Source organism: Stegastes partitus, unplaced genomic scaffold (genome assembly GCF_000690725.1).
Source record: "Stegastes partitus isolate 25-593 unplaced genomic scaffold, Stegastes_partitus-1.0.2 Scaffold1040, whole genome shotgun sequence".
In the NCBI taxonomy this organism is placed as follows: domain Eukaryota; kingdom Metazoa; phylum Chordata; class Actinopteri; family Pomacentridae; genus Stegastes; species Stegastes partitus.
Window position 1 is genome coordinate 208,035 of NW_007578771.1, and position 19,251 is coordinate 227,285.

The following is a 19,251-nucleotide window of genomic DNA, read 5'->3' on the forward strand; positions in this document are numbered from 1 at the left end:
GAAAGATAATCAGTTTGTGTCAACGTTCTGAACACAACCAATTCACAGAAACTGCAGAGTGTGTGTCAAAAAAAATGTTTTGCATAACCTGCACGGGCACTTTGCAGACACAGCAGTTCATCACACCGGTGTTTGCTGACATTCTGTCTTATGAGTCAACTGTTTAAGTTCCTTCGTTAGTAAATGTAAAGGCCTGCAATTTTGAAATGACTTAAACTTTGATTTTCTTGAAGTAGCAAAGTAGTATTATTGATTATTTTAGCAAATTCTTAACAAGGGTCTAAACAATTAAAATACAACAATGTCGATTTTAGATATGCACAGTTTGATTCATTAAAGAACCAACACGATAAAGCAGGGGTCTCAAACTCAACTTACCTGGGGGACACTGGATGTGGACTCTGGGTGAGGCTGGACCGCGTCACGTATTCCCCCAAAAAAGGGTTTCAAGTGTTCCAAAAAAAAGTAAAACTGATCCAATCTTCTAAATCTTTATTAATAACAATTCAGAACATTCTTCAGAACATAGGCTTCTCCTACCTACTCCGTGCTGCCAAAGACCTGGCAGCGCTTCCTCGTACATGGCTGAGCCACATTTGACTTAAGAGAGGAAACAATTGAGACCCTCAGTATGGCTTGAAGATGCTCATCAGCAAGTTTAGACCTGTACTTTGACTTATTAAAGTTCATGGTGGAGAAGAGCTTTTCACACAGATCTAAAAACAACATGCATTTGCACTAGATGATAGGATCTATTTTCCATCCACTCGGTGACACTCCCGAATCACGTATCAAGTGACTAACGTTGCTAATTCACGTAGCTGTCATGAGCCTGAACTATGGTAGCCCACAAGTGGTAAAAAATATAAAACGCCCAGGGCAATGACTCACGCAGGTGCATGTGAGAAAAAGACGCGAGTCGCACTAACGTTAGACTTTGGTGTCAAGTAGAGGGCCACAAAATATGGTCCGGCAGGCCTCAATTGGCCCACGGGCCGCGAGCTGGACACCCCTGCAATAGGGCCCTTTTCTAAAACCTAAAGTGTTCTACTGTTGAATGTTAAATATATGCTGACTGGGATCCAAATGCATGATTTTCCTTCTATTGTGCTGTGCAAATAATAATAAAAAAATGCCTTTAATACATGTTTTCTGCACAAGTGTATTTAAAAATTATCTTTAATAATTAGAATTCATTGTCATCAAAGTGAGGATGACAAATATGTGAGAGACGGATTTTAAGGGTTGTAGCAGAGCCCTGTATGTACATTATCTAACATGTTGTTGTGTTTTAACTGTACTACAAGACTCTGCTGCTTATGTGGACGACAGCGTCACTGCATATTGGGAATAATTTGTAGATGAATACAAGTTATTAGATGTCTGACTTTGTAATTTCCTTTTTTTTCACAGAAATGGAGGAAAGAGCTGGCAAAAAACAGAGAGAAATTGCTTGGTGGAAGTGACAAGGACAAGGAAAGAGAGAAAAAAGCAACTGACAAAGAAAAAGAAGAGAAAAAAGACAAAAAAGAGGTATTCTATAAATCCCATATTAGATCTCTGATGTATCGCCTTTTTACAACTCGGCTTGACTCATTTTTTTTCGTGGTTGTCATTTGTGTTTAGAAAAAGAAGAAAGAGAAGAAGAAATCTAGCAGGGTGAGGAGAGACCTCCAGTATTTTCACGGCCTCCTGTGCGGCACTACTGCCTCCGATGCACTCATACACTCGTGTTTGCTCTCTGAGCCGCTTTCTCATTGCGTTCTGTGATTGTAAAGTTTTAATTATAAACAAGCGAATCAGCTCAAGTCTAATGAACCCTGCTTCCATTGTGTTTTGGTCAAGCATTCTTCATCTTCCTCCTCCTCATCGAGTTCTGATTCCTCCAGCAGCTCCTCCTCAGAGTCTGAAGATGAGGTAAGTTCTGTCGGACTTTTAAACATATTAGCGATCACTTAAGACAAAATGCTTGAATTAATTTTCCCAGATGAAATGTTTTTTTCCTGATCTCAGTCAGTGGGATTCTATTGTCAGGCTGAAACGTAGGATAAATAAATCCTGGATTTAAATTTATCCAGATAATTATTATATTCTGAACAAAGTTAGTTTTATAGCTGAAAAGCACATGTTGCATTAGTGGAGAAACACATGTCAAAGTTCACATTTTTAAGAGCATTAACTGGTTTACTTCATGACATAGAACTTACTGTGTTGACTTATTGTGTCATTTGGGTGTTTACCAGCTGGAACATGTGGAGCTAGTTGGTTTACAGTTAACAGCAGATCAGAAATATAACTTCATAGACCTCAGACTGATCAATTTAAAAATGTAATCTGTTAAAAAAAAAAACAGCCTGCAGCCCTGTTTTACACATGCAACACACACTTTTTGATGGACTTTTTTTATTGTATTTATGTGCACAGGATGAAAAGAAGAGCATGAAAAAGAAGCGAAAGAGAAAGAAGACGTCGGCCAGGAGACCGTCGGAGAGCTCAGAGGAAGAATCCGATGCGGAAAGCAAGGTGCTTCTTCTTATAACTATCTTCTTCTCTTTCATTACACTTCTATAGAAAGAGACTCTGGTAGTAAAAATGTGTTTTTCCCCCCAAGAAGAAAAGGAAAAGATTCAAGGAAGAAGGGGACAAAGATAAGGTAATTTATTGTCCTTCAGTCACTCACTTACCAGTGTTTTTTTGATGGCTATAGTTTGTTGTGGATGTAGCTCCACAGGTATGTGATGCTGCATGTGAAGTGCATTAAATTGTGCTGTAAATTATGTGTCCAAAGGATGAGAAGGCCCGCAGAAAAAAAAGGAAGGCTGAAAGAGGTCATAAAGATTCATCTTCCGAGTGGTCTGCAGACTCGGATGGGGAAGAGATGGTGAGTTTTGTTTTGCATAATTGTTGAAGGCGGGAAGTAGGCAACTGAACGGTTACTGGACAAAGAAAGAAATGTTGTGCATATTTGCACTAAATCTTTACTTAGCACAAACTGTATTGTCATTGCAGTTTAATTGTGTCCCACTTCCACAAACAGGCTTGAAGTAATTAAGCAGCACTTTTCCTCCCCACTTTGTTCCCCTTCATTTTCAGTTTCAGTGTCAAATTTAACCATAGACGTTTCACAGTCCAATTTTAGTCAGTGGAACAATTCATGTGTGAACTGTTCCACCCATATATCAAATTTAAATGTTATCGTCTCCTATTTTACCTCTTGGCTGATCAAGCATGTTTAATATCATGCATCTAAGAAGACCATTTTGTTTTTTCTTTGCAGGTTAATAGTCAACCAAATTAAAATAATAATAAATTTTAAAAAAAGAACAAGGAATGAATAGTGACATCAACAATGAATTCCAGATTTTCATCAGAAAAATAGCAGTTTGACCACAGACCATGTGTTTTACAAACATTAGTCTTATTCACGAGCCTGCAGTCATGGGTTAAGAAGTTCCTATCTGCTGTGTCATTCTGTACACCTAATATCGAAACCGTCGACTGACACATAGCTACAGTTACAACCAAAAGGTTACATACACTGTATAAAAACACACATAACCTTTTTTTCTCACTATCTGACATTAAATCAGATTAAACTTTTCCTGTTTTCGGTCAGTTAGGATTACCAAAATTATTTCTATTTGCTAAACGCCAGAATAATGAGAGAGAATTTTTTATTGCTTTCTTCAAAGTTAGAAGTTTGCATACATTTTTTAAGTATTTGGTAGCATTACATTTAAACTGTATGACTTGGGTCAAACGTTTTGGGTTTCCTTCCGCAAACTTCTCACAATAGTTTGATGAACTCTGGCCCATTCCTCGTAACAGAACTGGTGGAACTGAGTCAGGTTTGTTGGCCGTCTTGCTCCACACACCTTCAGCTCTGCACACAAATTTTGTACAGGATTGATATCGGGGCTTTGTGATGGCCACTCCAAAACACTGACTTTGTTGTCCTGAAGCCTCTTTGTAGCTAATCTAGCAGTATGCTGAGGGTCATTGTCCATTTGAAGACCCATTTGCCCCCAAGCTTGAACTTCCTGGCTGATGTCTTGAGATTTTGTTTCAGTATTTCCACATAATGTTCTTTCCTCATGATACCATTTACTTTGTGAAGTGCACCAGTTCCTCCTGCAGCAGAACACCCCCACAACATGATGCTGCCACCCCCGTGCTTCACAGTTGGGACGGTGTTCTCAGGCTTACAAGCTTCCCTCTTTGTCCTCCAAATGTAACGACAGTCATTATGGCCAAACAGTTCAATTTTACTTTGTTCCTGTGTGCATTTGCAAACTGTATTCTGGCATTTTATGTTGCTTTTAGAGTAAAGTTCTTCTTCCTCTCTGAGTATCCTTTCAGCCCATGTCAGTACAGGACTGGTTTCACTGTGGATAATGATGCTCTCTTACCAGCTTCAGCAGCATCTTCACAGGTCTTTTGCTTTTGTTCTGGGGTTGATGCGCACATTTCACACCAAAACGCTTCATCTCTGGGACACAGAACCCGTCTCCTTCCTTAGCGGTATGATGGCTGGACATTCCCATGGTGTTTATACATGTGTATGATTGTTTGAACAGATGAACATGGAACCTTCACGTATCTGGAAATTGTACCCAAGGATGAACCAGACTAGTGGAGGGTCACAATTCTCTTCCTGATATCTTGGCTGATTTCTTTAGATTTTCCCACATTGTCACAAAAGGAAGCAGAGTGTTTGAGGTGTGCCTTAAAACACATCCACAGGTGTGCCTCTAATTCACTCAAATGATGTCAATTAACCTATCAAAAGCTTCCAAAGGCATGACATCATCATCTGGGCTTTCCCAATTAGTTTGAAGGCATCTTAGTGTATGTAAACTTCTAACTTTGAAGAAAGTAATAAAAAAAAATCTCTCTCTCATTATTCTGGCATTTAGCAAATAGAAATAATTTTGGTAATCATAAATTACTTAGAACAGGAAAAGTTTCATCTGATTAAATGTCACACAGTGGAGGGGAAAAAGGTTTCATTTAATTTTTCCACATTCATTCACTTTCTCTCTGTCTCTTCCAGATGATCAAGCTGTCTCTTCAGAAAGAGTCAGTTTAATGACATTGGAATTCTTCTAACTTGATAAAATTTTGACTTCTGATTAAAACTCATATTTACCAAACGGTGTTCAACCCAAATCAGAGTTAGAGTCGTGACCCCAAGCTGACCCTTTCAGTTTGACTTCTACTGTAAGTTTAACTCCTGTATATGTGATTATTGTATAAAGAACCGCTCAGACATGCACTCTTTTCTCTTAATCGGATGGAAACTGTCGGCTTCACGTCTCACCTACACTCCTAGTGTACCTGACACATTTGGACTAGAAGGCCCTTGCCAGCCTAACTGCTGTTACAGAAGCTTCTAAAAAACTCCGTTATTGAGAAATAGAAACAATTATGGGAAATTAGCTTTTTAGGAAGAGTTGTAGCTCAAGACTTCCCCCTTTCCATGGTCACATTTTACCATTTCTCTCCAATAGACTGAAGCCAAGAAGAAAAGGAGAAGTAGTGAGGAAAAGGAGAAATTCACTGTGAGCAATTTACTTCATTCCCTTATTTTAAATTACAATGAGCAAACAAGACACACCAAGCATTACGCCTTGACCTGTCCCCCACCCCCGGCATATAAATACCTTATATGTAAAGATGCAACGTCTTATAAATCGCTACTGTTAGTCCAGCTTCAGAAAATACACATCCCTTGCTGATTTCAAAAATGTTTTACGTTCCCAGGACAAATCCAAGAAGAAAAGGAAAAAGAAGCACAAGAAACACGGCAGAAAAAAGAAAAAGAAGACAGCATCTCAGTCGGACTCAGAGCTCGACTAAGAACCTTCACGGTTCTCTCACCCTCCTGACAGATCACTAGTAGTGTCATTTCTGCCTTTGACTACCAAAAACTTCTCCCATCCAGCTTCGGTCATCACACTTGAACAAGGAGACCTACAGACTTGCTGGACTGCTGCGTGTGAAGTGTAAATGAGGGAGGCACCGTCCCTCATAAGTGGCTACTACCGGTACATATCTTTATGTTGATAATTTTTTTTTATCATCATGCTTTTTGTAGATTTCTTTAAGTTACACTCAGCGACAGGACTGAAGTGATTTCCACATTTTCCCACCCTTTTTTTTCTTTTCTTTTTTTTTTTTTCCATCTCGGAGATTTCTCAGCACCTGGCACTCGCCACCACCTTCAGTATGCTGGTCCTCTAGGAGTTGCTTTCTCCTCTTCACACCCAACATCTTCCATTGCTACATGAGGCTGATATGCTAGTGCCTGTGTCATGCATGTAGACTCTATGACCTGATGTCTCGCCAGCCTCATATTGAAGTTGGATCTGTTATAAAAAAAAAAAACAAATGTGAGCTACACACAGTCAACGTTAATACAAGGGATAATTGTTTTATTAGATGAGTTGTTACACTGCAGTGTAAATGTATAAACAGTGGAATTCATTAATAAAGTATTGTTTTAGCCTTTGTTGCTGTTACTTGGTTACAACCTTCGGTCTGATGCTCATGATTGCTTTTTTTTGGTGCGTGCAAATGTCAAACAAATCACACATTCTTGTGGTCCAGCCACTGATACCACTGTATTTGCTTTCACACTTTCGTTGCCCATTTTTGACATGTTCCTTAAAAATCTACATCTGCAGTCTTCTTTAAATTGAGTCTAGACTGAGCAAAAATATAAACGCAACACTTTTGTTTTTGCTCCCATTGCTCATGAGCTGAACTCAAAGATCTGAGACTTACACAAACGGCCTGTTTCTCACAAAGTTGTCTAAACCTGCGTTCATGAACACTCCTCCTGTGCCGAGATAATCCATCCGCCTCAGGTATGGCAGATGAATCATCATGTTTTTGTTGAGGATAAGTACTAAAGCAATACTGTAGAGAACACAGCAGATATGGTGTAAACCTCAGCGTGACGGATGGTTTAACTGCACAGTCTGCTGTTAAACTACTACACATCCCACACTATGATGTATATAGAGCCAAACAGTAAAAAATAAAATAAAATAATAGTGTCCTGGGCAACGGTTATAGCTACTAAAAGTCTCGTGAGGAAGTGTTCAAGGATATGGCAGAAATAGCTTTTATTAATCAAGTTCATATAAAGTACAGGAAACAGAGAAACCAACTTAAATACATAATATGAGCAACATTTGCCTCTAAGACAAATACAGTTTTTCAATGTGTTAGATTTTTCTGAGCAGTCTTGGAGAACCTGCCACAGTTTTTCTGTGAATTCAGTCTGTCTTGGTCTCCTGTAGTTTCATGTGATACCATACTGACTCCATGATGTGGAGTTTGGAGCTCTGTCAGGGTCCTTCCATCTCTTGTGAGACTCCGCATCACTGATTATGCTTGTAAATGACTCAGCAGCAATTAACGACAACTATTTTGAAGAACCTTCCTGCAGCTTCTTAAATTTGAATATGTTCTTCTTTCTTTCCTTTGCTATGACAGTAAACTGAATATCTTTGAGTTGTGGACAACAAAAAAGACATGTCAGGACATCATCTTCGGGTTTGAGAAACACTGCTTGACATTTGTCACCATTTTCTGATGCGATTATAACCGACCGATTAATCGACAGTGTAAATAATTTCTACATGTGGCCTGCTGTTGTCAGACGGAATCTGGGGCAGCTCACTGACGTTATCGTTGACATGAATGGAGGTGAACAACTTAACAACCTGTTGCTCAGTTCTGCAGCTTAATCAGTAGCTGACGTTTACAGACCTAGTTGCCTCGTTAAAAGACATCAACTAGTTTAGAACCAGTCTAATATGAAAATTCATGTACCTGTTTTTGCTTTTTGTTTTTTATGACATGAGTACAAACTATTGCCGCCAACTGTAGTTCATGTATTTAACCCTTTATAGGGCACTTTTTGATATACTTGGAAAATGAACCTTTCAACCCTAGGGTGTTATTGAAGGATAATTCAAGATATTTATACTTTTGTGACTTAAAAAAAAAATTAAGAAATTTAGATAGACTAATAAAGTTACCATGTGTGGTTTAGAAATGTTTTAGTTTGAGGTAATGATACTTACACAACAAAGTGTTTATAAAGTGCTTCACAAGTTCATTTAGTCACATTTTTCTTGGGGTCGTGGTTTTGGCACGAATCTCAAAAACTAAATCAAAGTGGAGTTCAATGTAAACCAGTAACAAGGCGTTTATAAAGTGCCTGGAGCATTTGTTTAGTGACGTTTTTCTTGGGGTGGTGATATTGGCACTAATATAAAACCTAAATCAAAGTGCACATGGTTCTTCAACCTCATGGAGAGCCACAAGGTGGACATAGTGAACGTCCAAGGAAGTTACCAAATATGGTCACCTGCCCCATAAAGGCTTTTAAAGATCTTGAAACCAATGAAAAGTAGTACTACTGCTGTGCAAAGATACAGTTAGAAGCGTGTAAAAACTATAAGCAGCAAGTGCTGTGACATCCTACTCTCTTTTCCCACATTTACTGTCTTTCTACACCATCTGCATGAAATAAAGGCATAAAAATGCCCCCTGAAAATATTTACTTTCAATATCAAAACATACCTAATGTATCAGAGAGTAACATTACTCATCATGCAGAATGACTCCTGTTCAGATTGTTGTATTGTTCTGATTATCGTCACATTTTTTGGATTATTACTTTCACATTTCAGCAGCATTTTAATGGACAACCTTGTTTGAGATGAACATTTTTCTTAAAAGTAGAAACATATCTGCAGTGGACTAAAAAGTGCGTTTTCCCTCCAAAATGGAGTAAAACAGAAAGTAGAAGATGACAGGATATACTCAAGGGACATATAAATACCTTAAATGTGTGCAGAAATACAGTACTTGTGTAAAAATATGTTATTTTTCATTGATCAAACCATGCAAATCAGTATAGAATTGCCTAAAAACTCTCACCCACTGTGAGTTTAAAGGTCATGTAAGGATAAAAAGTTGGAAACATTTGGCCTAATTCCTTCAAAATAAAAAAAACTTTATCAGGAAGCACCATGGTTTTCAAATGAGACTTTATATGTAGGTCTTGTGATGAAAACAACGCATGGTATCAAAGGTTAATGTGAGCCCATAAAGGCTTTCAAGTCATAAACTCATTTCAGTTGAGAGACTGTATGTGTGTGTGTGTAGCCTCACAAATCTCACCAAACCCTGCTTTATAGATCAAGTTTAACCAGTCGGCATGAACTCTCACTGTAGTTACAGAAACCTTTCCGTCCTCATCTAAAAGTCACGGGACACAAGGGTGTGAAAGACATTTGAACTTCCAGCTTTTGTTGAGTGGGAGGTCCTAACCTGCTCTATAAAGACTGTTTGCTCAGTGGAAGTGTGAGACGGACAACGAGAGGCTGTTGAATCACTTCGCGGTGAAGGTAAGAAACTTTGAATCCGTTTGAGGCGTTGTTTTCTTTTGCAAAGCTGCTCACTGGTGCTACGCTTTAACAAACAGCTTACATTCATGATAGCGGTTCAGTGGAGCTGTGGTGAGTGAAAGGGAGTTTCAAGAATGTGCTGAAAGGAAACTGAAAGTTACAGCAACAAAAGGGGGGTTTCACAAGTAGGCCACACAATGCCTAGCAGCTTTGTGTTAATAATATGAATAATAATAGTAACAAAAATCATATTTACTTGCATAAAAAGCATCTTTGTGTGTCCCTCTCCAGATGTTGAGGATCACTCTGCAGTTGTTAGTGGGAGTGCTGGTGTCAGGCGTTGCTTTGTGCGACGTCAGATGTCCAGATGGGAACCGTTGCCCCGATTTGACCACCTGCTGCTTGACCGCACGTGGATACCAATGCTGTCCATACCCAAAGGTGAATCAGATGTGAAGCAGCTTGATATTAAAAACTTTTTATCATGCTCCTTGGCATTAACTCTTCCTCCCTCTGGGTGCCTGCAGGCCGTGTGCTGCTCTGACCTGGCCCACTGCTGCCCCGCAGGGTTTCGTTGCAACCTGGCCACCCAGCAGTGTCAGAAAGCCGACCAGCCGTGGTTGAGCATACCCATGGCGGAGAAGGAGGCCGCCGAGGAGCCCAGCAGCCCCGTTCTACCTGTGATTCCTCTTCAGGAGTCCGAAAACGTCCCCGAGCAAGTGAAGAGCACGATTGTCCACTGTGACAACTACTACCACTGTCCCGACGGCACCACTTGCTGCAGGCACCCCAAAGGCGCCTGGTTCTGTTGCCCCTACTCTCCTGTGAGTCTTCCTCTGCTGCCACTGAAACAGTGCCACATTATTAATGCTGTTTTTCTATTGACTGATATATTAAATGTATTCCTTGCAGGGGAGATGTTGTGCGGACGGCTACCACTGCTGTCCATACGGGTACGACTGTGACCTCACTTACACGCACTGCATAAGAACCACCCTGAGGTATCCTTTCCCCTCCAAACAAGCTCTGTCTTCAGTCCCTGCCTCCCTCACTTCAACTCCAGAGGACAACAGCAGCTTGGACGAGGTAAGAAACCCCAAACCGCATCTACCTTCATGCACAGAGTGTGTCCTGGGATTAGTTCCTGTTTTCGTCCTCGCTTTGTTCACGGGTATGACATGGGTGAGGCTCCTAATGCTGCAATCTAAATGTTATGATAGCAGTGGACTTGTTTGCTCATGTTGCAACACTGCTGTCATATGATCAAAATCACACCACGCAGTTTTAATGAATCAGAAAAGCTGTGTTTCGAAAGTCCCCTTTTGGTAAAAGTCAAGTTGTTTCTTTCTTTTTACCTTGTTAACATGTATAGTCTAATATGCTAGAAGACATATGAGTGAAACAAACAGTCGATCCCAAAGTGATTCCTCTGGCCGCCCCACACATCCAACAGTGAAGTGCTCATGGAGGTTCAGTTATAGTTTAAATCTGCAAATCAACAATTTAAACTAAGACTGCTCTTCCAGATTTTTTTTCAAATAAATTGAGGGTTACATTTAAAGCCTATAATATATGACTCCTCAGGGGGTTCTGTTACAGCTCAGTCATGCCTACGTTAGCAAATAATAAAAGCAAGTAACAAAAAAATAAATACCATTTGATCGACAGTGATTTGCCATGCAGAGCAGAGACTACAAGACATAATTTCCTGTGCCACCACACTGTGAGTAATAGTCTCAGGTTAGCCATTCTGGTTTTGTCACTGCTTGAAAGCACCGTCTCACAAATATGGATTCAGGCAGCTGGGGTTTTGTACTTAACAAAACAATACATAGATATGAGCTTTTAGTGGTTTATTCAGTGACTAGAGGGGGACTTTAATGAATGTTTGTCTACTGATTATTACTGCTTCCCTCCGCTCTGTGCAGCATTTCAGCACCTTTTTTTTTGGTCACTTCTCATTTTACCGTCTGCAGCTCTATTGTTTTGGTTCAGTCTCACCTTTTTCATAAACTATGTTGCCAAAAAAAAGAAAGCTCTGTTAAACTCACTGTACACTGCTTAGCCAGCAACAACCTGCAGACGGACAAATCAGCAATTAGCTGGTGAGCGCAGCAGCTGAAGAGCCACTCTTGAATAGTTGAGTTACATCCATTAAAGTGAATGTGGCTTAACTGTGAGTAAAATAAAATATGTTATTGTCATTTTTAATTGGCTGAAAGAATCAGCAAAAGCAGGTTCAACTTTGTTCCTTAGACAGAAATTAAATTTAATGCCACAGTGTATAATGATTACGTTCTCTTTCCCACTTGGCAGGAACCGATAACGGCTCTAACCGAGGCCCTCAGCAACAGCGCCCCTGAGGCTGGAGTCATTCGCTGCGATAACAGGTTTTACTGCCAGCAAGGGCAAACCTGCTGCAAGGGACCCACAGGCAGATGGGGCTGCTGTCCCCACCCACTGGTACGGATTGTGCAGTTGTTCCATCGTCGTAGAGTTGGAGGGAGATAAGTTATCATGCATTATTGATATCTAGGAAAAAATGACACAATGATCTGAACAGTCTGGTTAAAGTGCTTTGGGAAATACAGAAGGCTAGTGATCGACATCATGCCGGTGTGCGTTCTCATCACAAGCATAGAAACAAATGTGCTGCAACTTATCAGTCAGTGTTCTGTTCTAACACCAAGACTCGTTCTGATTTCAGGGCCAGTGCTGTCGAGATGGCAGGCACTGCTGTCAGTACGGATACACCTGCGATCCCTCCTCCATGACATGCAGAAAATGGTACTCTGAGGTTCCCGCTGGAGCACAAGAAGACGCCGAAACACTCTGAGGACACATTGTGTGAAGTACGCTGTGACCATTTATCTCCGTTACGGTTGAGATGAAGTATAACGATGCTTTATAGCTACATATCGAATCAGATCTGTCACACTAATAGACAGCTAATGATTACATAATGTGCTTGCAACAGCGTAAGATTGTTACTAATATCTACTGTCTATTTGCTTTTAAAATCATAACAAAGGTACTGTATGTTTGACTCTCAACAGAGAGTCACCACTCATCTTTACTGACAAGATTTCCTGCAACAGTATTTTCAGAATGCTGAGGGATTTTTTTTTTTTATAGAATTAGACAAATCATGGAGAGCTTTTTGCCAGCCTCAAATGGCTTCATGATCTTTTGTACTGAGAAGGAAAAACATGGACATGGACAAAATAAAAAATATGAAAGTGTCAGTTGATTGTGTTTTGTTGCTTGCTGTGTGACTGGGTAATAGACCCAGGATGAGATTTGAGTGTGTGTGTTACTTGAACATTAACAGAAAATTAATAAGAAAATGACTCCACCTCCTTTGTGCAGAATAAACATAAAGGGAACCACGTGGGTCTTAAGTTGTGAATGAATTGATGCATGTATGATATCTGTGCAGAAACATGGACTTTATTGAGGCCAAATACAATCCAGTAAAATAAAAAAAACATGTTGTCTATATTATTACTTTCAGAGTTACAAGAATATCAAATATTATCTCTGTATCTCTTTCATCATTTTTGTCGGCTATATTTGATTCAAGATATTGAAAGAAAACTTCCTTAACTTCATTGCTAAGACAAAATTTGTCCCCACTAGCCACATTTTAGGCCAAATATTTTATCTATTAGGTGAAGAATTTTGGATCCATGCTGTTGTGTGGATCAGTCACTGAAACCTTGATAACAGAACAACCCTTGGCAAGTGTTGTATGACTTTAACGCTAGAAGTCAAGCGGGAGACAAGTGCAATATAAGTTAAAATCAACAATAAAAGTTGATGTATTTTTGGCTCCAAATGCACGACAAATGTCCCTCTTCTTTTACATTAAAAAAAAAATCTTCAAAAATAAAAAAAACAAAAACTGTCACCTAAACAACATGGCCTGGGGTCCAAAAGACCCCAAAAGTCCCGAATAGGGTTAAAGGGTTGGTTGCTCAAATTAATATTTTATTTTAATAACTCATATATTGCATCTTGATATAACATGTACACTGAACTGTCCCTGGGGTTAGGATAATGTCAACTTATCCAGTGAATTATAATCTTGAAAAGTGGTGAACAATGTGGCACAGCTTGTAGGATTATAGGTGTAAATAAATAGTAATTAGTGTAGCTAGGCTGCACTTCCTGTCAAAGGAAGTGGGATGACCTTAGTTTGCCCAGAATACAGGTTTGTCAGACATCACCTAATTAGAACTAATTTAGATCTTGAAAAAGGTGTAAATATAAGGTTAAAATTGGGGGGCTGGACTAAACTCTGTTTCAAGCTCTTAACAACGCCTCTGTGTGTGTCAATAATCTTCTGAAGTATCCTAAATCTCAAACCAAGTGTGTTATAAATTAAATACTAGCCATCAACTCTGCCACAACAGCGCACATGCGCAATGCTCAAGACAAGACCAACTTCCGCTCCGGAGGTCACGTGACCATACATATTATTAGCAGGATTGCTAGCTTGCCCGCAACCAGGTACCGAAAGATGAGTCAAATCGAGGAACTGAAAGTGTTCGTCTCCGAGCGGCTGCACGCTGCTGCCTCTGAAATATTAGGAGCTATTGACAAAACAATCACTGGTTACGAGGAGCAAACGTCCCGTCTGAAGGAGGACAACGAGCGCCACCGCTCCCTGCTGGACATTATCCTCAAATCCAAGTTAGTGCAGACAGAAGGTTGGTCCGGCCGAGCGACTCACACGACTATTGTGCCACATAACAGAAATAAAAACAGTTCGTGTCGCTGCTTAACCACCTCACTAAATTCTTAGACACTAAACACTGACTGCACTGATAGCACCGCTAGCTTAGCATCACTGAGGCTTACAGGTGTGCAAACCTGTAGAGCAGCAGGTGCATCTCAGCCGTCTTATCATGAATGACAGCTGCTGATTACAGTTTACAGTGGTATTTAAGAATAAATGTACAACACAGTATGTTCCACACAGCATCACGAAATTGTAAAGTAAGTATTTAGAACTTCCAGCTGACTGTAAATGTTCTCTTCGTTTCTCTTTGCTGTCTCCACTTATAACCCTTCAAAGAGGTCAGATAAGACTTGTGAAACTCATCACCTGTGATATCATGAAGTCATAGCAGCGTGCAAGTTCTGGTGGCTACAGCAATGCATGTTTTGACAGTTAAATCATTGTCATATTTATTACTGCCTACTGCCAGTAGCATTTGCATGAATTGTGGAAGTTCCTAGTAGATTAGATAGAACTTTATTGATCCCTTTGGTAGGGGTACCTCAGGGAAACTGTTGTTCTAGAAACAGCACAACACCGACAAAGACAGTAGCACACGTAAATTAAGGAAAAAAGTAGTAGACAAGGAAACAAAGTGTTAGGAACAGCAGCACGGTGTGATACTAGTAGTAGTAGTAATAATAATGTAATAATAATATGCTATATAATATGATAACAATCAGTGTAGTTATAGGTAAATATAGTTGAGTATATAAAATATAGAGGTGTTTCTAATATATATATATATATATATATATAAATATACATATGTGTATATATACATTACACAATAACACAGTGACAGTAGCAGCACGGTGCCATATTAGAAATAATAATAAAAATAACTTACTGTACAATTATGTATTGTTTATAATAGAAAGAGAGTAACAATAATGATAACAGTAATGGAAACATAACAATAGTAATAATGGAATGCCATTATTGCACATCGTACAGCACAGTTGCAGGCTTCTAGTGCACTACAGCTGTGATGCTCACTTTCACTGTGTGAACCTAAATGGTGTCAAAATGTCACATTAATATAATGAATTTATTGTTGTTTGGTGTATAATTTCCCCAAAAGAGTTTTTATTTATTTTTAATTTGGGGCAGCTGCTATCAGGTGTGTACTGTCTCCTATGGGTCCACAACAGACAGTGGACAGTCCCAAGCCTGAGTCTCTGGATCACGGTTACTCTGTTTACTAGCGCTCCAATTCCAGTCCTGATGTACTGTTACTTGCATACATTATTTTGCTGCTATAATTTTGATTTGTACCAATGGCACAAGAAAATATAAATGTCATTACAGTGTAATACTTGTCGTCTCAGTCCTTAGTTCCAACCAGTCTTGTTTTACACTTTCCTCTCCAGCATTTCCTGCCAACAGAAGCCCCCCTGATGCTGCTGCTGCTGCTGGCCCACATGCATTAGATGCAAGATTAAAACGCAAGGCGAGAGAAGCTCCGTTCAACTCTCCCAGTGGTAGGACTTGCTTCCAACAAGATTCTTCACTACCATTAATTTATTAAGCTCCTTGGTAAAGTTCGACAAAGTGTTACTTCTGTATTAAAAGAAAAAAAATTAGTAGAAGTCCTACCAGGCAAGATTATGAGCTTCGGTCTCCAACAACTGTTGCTGTGTCTCTACTCATTCTTTAAATAGCGTCCTGCTTTTTAAAATCCTAAAATTAGATCCTGATTTACTTTCCAGGCTTGCAGTGTGTCTTCACCTCATGTGAAGACTTTCTAAAGTATGCAGCCAATGAGAACTGCCCCTACTGCCTCAAGAGAATACAAGGCACTGAGACACATCTGATGAGACGGCATTATTTGTTTGCTGTCCATTTTCAGGATGGCACTGGTAAGTTCAGTTTTTATTAAGATCAAAGCATTACCTTATCATTTAAGAGGACAACCAGGGAATAAAGTTCCATACTACAGTAGGTTTAGTTTGTCTGTGAGACGTCATAGATAATATTTGAACATTAGAAAAGAAAACTTAGGAACACTTGCTTAATATTATGTGATGTAGACGATCATGGGAAAATGAATTGACAATACGTGAAGTTGGTTTCGTATACTTTGGTTAATAGACGTGTTTTGCTTTTTAGCTCAGTGTAAAAAAACAGTGACAGGATGCCTTATTGCATGTTTGTAGTTTTACCTTTTCAGCATACATAGGGCCTCTGCTTTTATCTTAGCGCCCTCTATGGGTTATACACTGAGGCACAAACGCTGAGTAAAATGAAACTAGCTGCTGGTAAATAATTCACACTGATCATGTGTTTGTCAGACGCTGATAAAAACCTAAAAGCAATCGGCATTAGTCTGTTTGTTTGCTTCTAGAGAAAATCAATGATGTTGTTTCATCTAAAGGAGGAGTGCCTTGGTTTTTATTAATGGTTGTTTGCACTAGATGATATCAAGCAAGACGTTCTGGATCTTGTTTGTACTTCTACTTGCCACATTAAAAAACCCTGTCAGATCAGCCATCATGCAGCACTCATTTCATCTTTAGTAAACTAGTACTTGAACATGTTTGATTCTTTAGTTTGCTCACCAAAGCAGAGCAACTGTTCAACATCACTTCCTGACAATTTTTAACTTAGCGTTTTAGATGCATTAAGACTTTTTGGGGGGGTGCACTGACTTTAGTTCATGCCACAAAAGTCAAAAACATCCAGTTTGATTGAAAAAAATCAATGAATGCAGCACTTTTGAAATCTTATGTCACTTATCTTGGACTTTTTCAAAACCACGCTGATTAAAACTATTAATTTTGATAAGAAGTAATTGTACATGTGGACTGTAATCGTTTCTCTTAGTCAAACGATTTTCAAGTACGCGAGCTAATTTTTTAAAAGAATGGAAGTGTTGTCAAACATGCAAAAACAATGTTCTCATAAGTGTCCCGCGATTTACGTTTTTTTTTTTGTCTTTTCAGAAAAGTTTGTTGTCCCGTGCATGTGCAAAGACAAGATCCAGGGCAGAAGTCACTGGCACTGCCCATACTGCAAAAAGATCATTTATCGGAAGTGTAACTTTGAAGTCCACCTATCGAAGCAGCATGGTACGTTTTACCTTTCCTATGTTTAGTTGTAAAAGCATGTTTTTAATTCTGCTTCACATAATTGCTTTATTATAACGCCATTACTAACGTTCTAGTTATATTACTCACTACAGCGTCTTGTTACTTTACAGGTTATGCACTACTGCAGCAAAGCCAAGATGCAGGTGAGTTAACAAACATGTCTGATAACCTTTAGGTATTAACAAATAGCTTATTATCTGCTACTACACTCTCAGAAGGATGCTGTAAAGACTGCACAATTTACTGCACAAGTAGGAAAGAAGCAAATTAAGCGCCTGCACCTATCTAAGCAACGCCTGTCTTCTACACAATCGTGCATCAGTAATTTCTTTGAGTTAAAGGAGATGATTTCTTATTACACATTAGTAGTTTAGAGTTATTTGGGTTTCAGAACACTGCAACCATTATGACTGTAAGCTTAACACTGCAACATGAAAGGTGTTATTTTGGAACTTATATTCAGAAAAGCGAGGTTTTCTTGTTAATTTGTGCATTTTGAATAATTAAAATGACAAAATCAGATTTTAAAACTGGTTTAATAGGCAGGTCATTTGCCACAGACAGACCGTAAACCCTGCGTTGTTATTAGTGTGATTGACTCTGGTACATTTGGTCATTATGTCAGCTGTTTTCCCTCCGCTGTCTGGCATTAGAAGCATGTACTAAGTTACTGAGGCTGCTGAATAATGGTTGTGTTTTAACTTCGAGAAATGCATAATTCACTGTTTGTGACTGATTGTTGTGTTGTTTATGCTAGAGACCAACCAACCCTCTGTGTCTGAGGAAGAGGTGCCCCTGAGTCCTGAACCCTGGTGTCATCAGGGCCTCTGCAGTCTGGACCAGGAGGAACAACAGGCCTCACTGCTGCTTCGGCTTAAAGAGGAATCAGAGCAAGGTGTGGTAGAAGAGCTCTGTCAGACTCACAGTTAAATACAACACATTTTTTTAAAAAATGCATGTGATGTTTTTGTTTTCCTTTTATCCTCAGTGAGCTATCGAGAGGAACAGTGCTCTGAACAACTGCACACCAAAGGTCAGGGGATAGAAAATAGAAACGACCAAATGGGAGACCAAAGTCGAGAGCTGAATCACGCCCAAAACTCTGCGTTCAACATCGTCTATGTGGACAGTTACATCCAAGATGTTGGTGAAATCAGCAGCGTCAGAAGCAGCAGGGGACACCGTCTTCCTCGTTCTTCAGCTCGGGCTGTGGAAACCCCGCCTGATGGTGAGGTTGGTAAAACAGTGGAGCCAGCAGGGAGCTCTCAGCACACCAGTACTATCGCTGAGAATGGAAGCTACACCAAGACTCTGGAGCAGAGGAAGCCCCAGACACATTGTTCAAATGTAAAGGCGCTCAACTCCAAGAGGAAAAAGCGCGTGAGCAGATCTTCACCCCGTGTGAACATAAAAAAGTCAACAGCGTTACCTGCCAGTCAGAACCCCACAGGTTCTTTCTGCTGTAAGGCTTGTGGGAAGATTTTCCACTACATGTACACACTGAGGACACACGTGCAAACACACGCAAAGGATAAAACCTGCATTTGTGGGATTTGTGGGAAACATTTAGAGACTACAGAAAGCTTAGTTCAACACCTACAAAGCCACGCCAAGAGAAGAAAGTGCGGGACATGCGGTAAACAGTTTTCTACTTTATCCCGCCTGAAACGGCACCGGAGCTTCCACAGACCTAAAGGCCTAACTGTCATGTCATCAGCCTAAATACTACAGCACGGGGAAATAATACACATGTCCAGAAATACACCAAAACCTCACTGACCGGCTACAGTGAAGTGTATTGTTTTACAGACGCCCAGTATTGTACTAAAGTGAGAAAGCAGAGTGTTGGTCAGTATGTTTATTTATTGTTATTATTATATAAATTTTTTGGTATTGTGACTCTTACAATTTTGGAGACTTAATGTCCAATAAAAAAACTTAAAAAAAA

The 19,251-nt window shown here is 39.6% G+C and overlaps 3 protein-coding genes across 4 annotated transcripts; all 3 read left to right on the forward strand.

Annotated features, from left to right (window-relative positions):
• Window positions 1–1,626: 1,626 nt before the first annotated feature.
• fam133b (family with sequence similarity 133 member B) lies at window positions 1,627–6,511 on the forward strand. 2 transcript variants are annotated; one of them, XM_008295364.1, is made up of 6 exons: window positions 1,627–1,917; window positions 2,425–2,523; window positions 2,615–2,653; window positions 2,789–2,881; window positions 5,511–5,561; window positions 5,764–6,511. In XM_008295364.1, the coding sequence occupies exons 2-6, from the start codon at window positions 2,440–2,442 to the stop codon at window positions 5,857–5,859; spliced, it is 363 nt and encodes a 120-aa protein (XP_008293586.1). In that variant the 5' UTR covers window positions 1,627–1,917; window positions 2,425–2,439; the 3' UTR covers window positions 5,860–6,511. The 2 variants fall into 2 exon arrangements, 1 of the variants encoding a protein (XP_008293586.1); XR_520725.1 differs by lacking the exon at window positions 5,511–5,561 and having other exon boundaries at window positions 1,631–1,917.
• Window positions 6,512–9,319: 2,808 nt separating this feature from the next.
• On the forward strand, window positions 9,320–12,907 carry grna.1 (granulin a, tandem duplicate 1). The gene is made up of 6 exons (XM_008295370.1): window positions 9,320–9,428; window positions 9,720–9,869; window positions 9,956–10,252; window positions 10,341–10,514; window positions 11,745–11,891; window positions 12,136–12,907. Exons 2-6 carry the CDS (start codon window positions 9,720–9,722, stop codon window positions 12,262–12,264), a joined length of 897 nt encoding a protein of 298 aa, XP_008293592.1. The 5' UTR covers window positions 9,320–9,428; the 3' UTR covers window positions 12,265–12,907.
• A 1,026-nt stretch (window positions 12,908–13,933) lies between these two features.
• LOC103367365 (neurotrophin receptor-interacting factor 1-like) lies at window positions 13,934–19,251 on the forward strand. Its single transcript, XM_008295369.1, has 7 exons — window positions 13,934–14,140; window positions 15,585–15,695; window positions 15,924–16,073; window positions 17,157–17,282; window positions 17,414–17,446; window positions 18,061–18,198; window positions 18,292–19,251. Exons 1-7 carry the CDS (start codon window positions 13,951–13,953, stop codon window positions 19,023–19,025), a joined length of 1,482 nt encoding a protein of 493 aa, XP_008293591.1. The 5' UTR covers window positions 13,934–13,950; the 3' UTR covers window positions 19,026–19,251.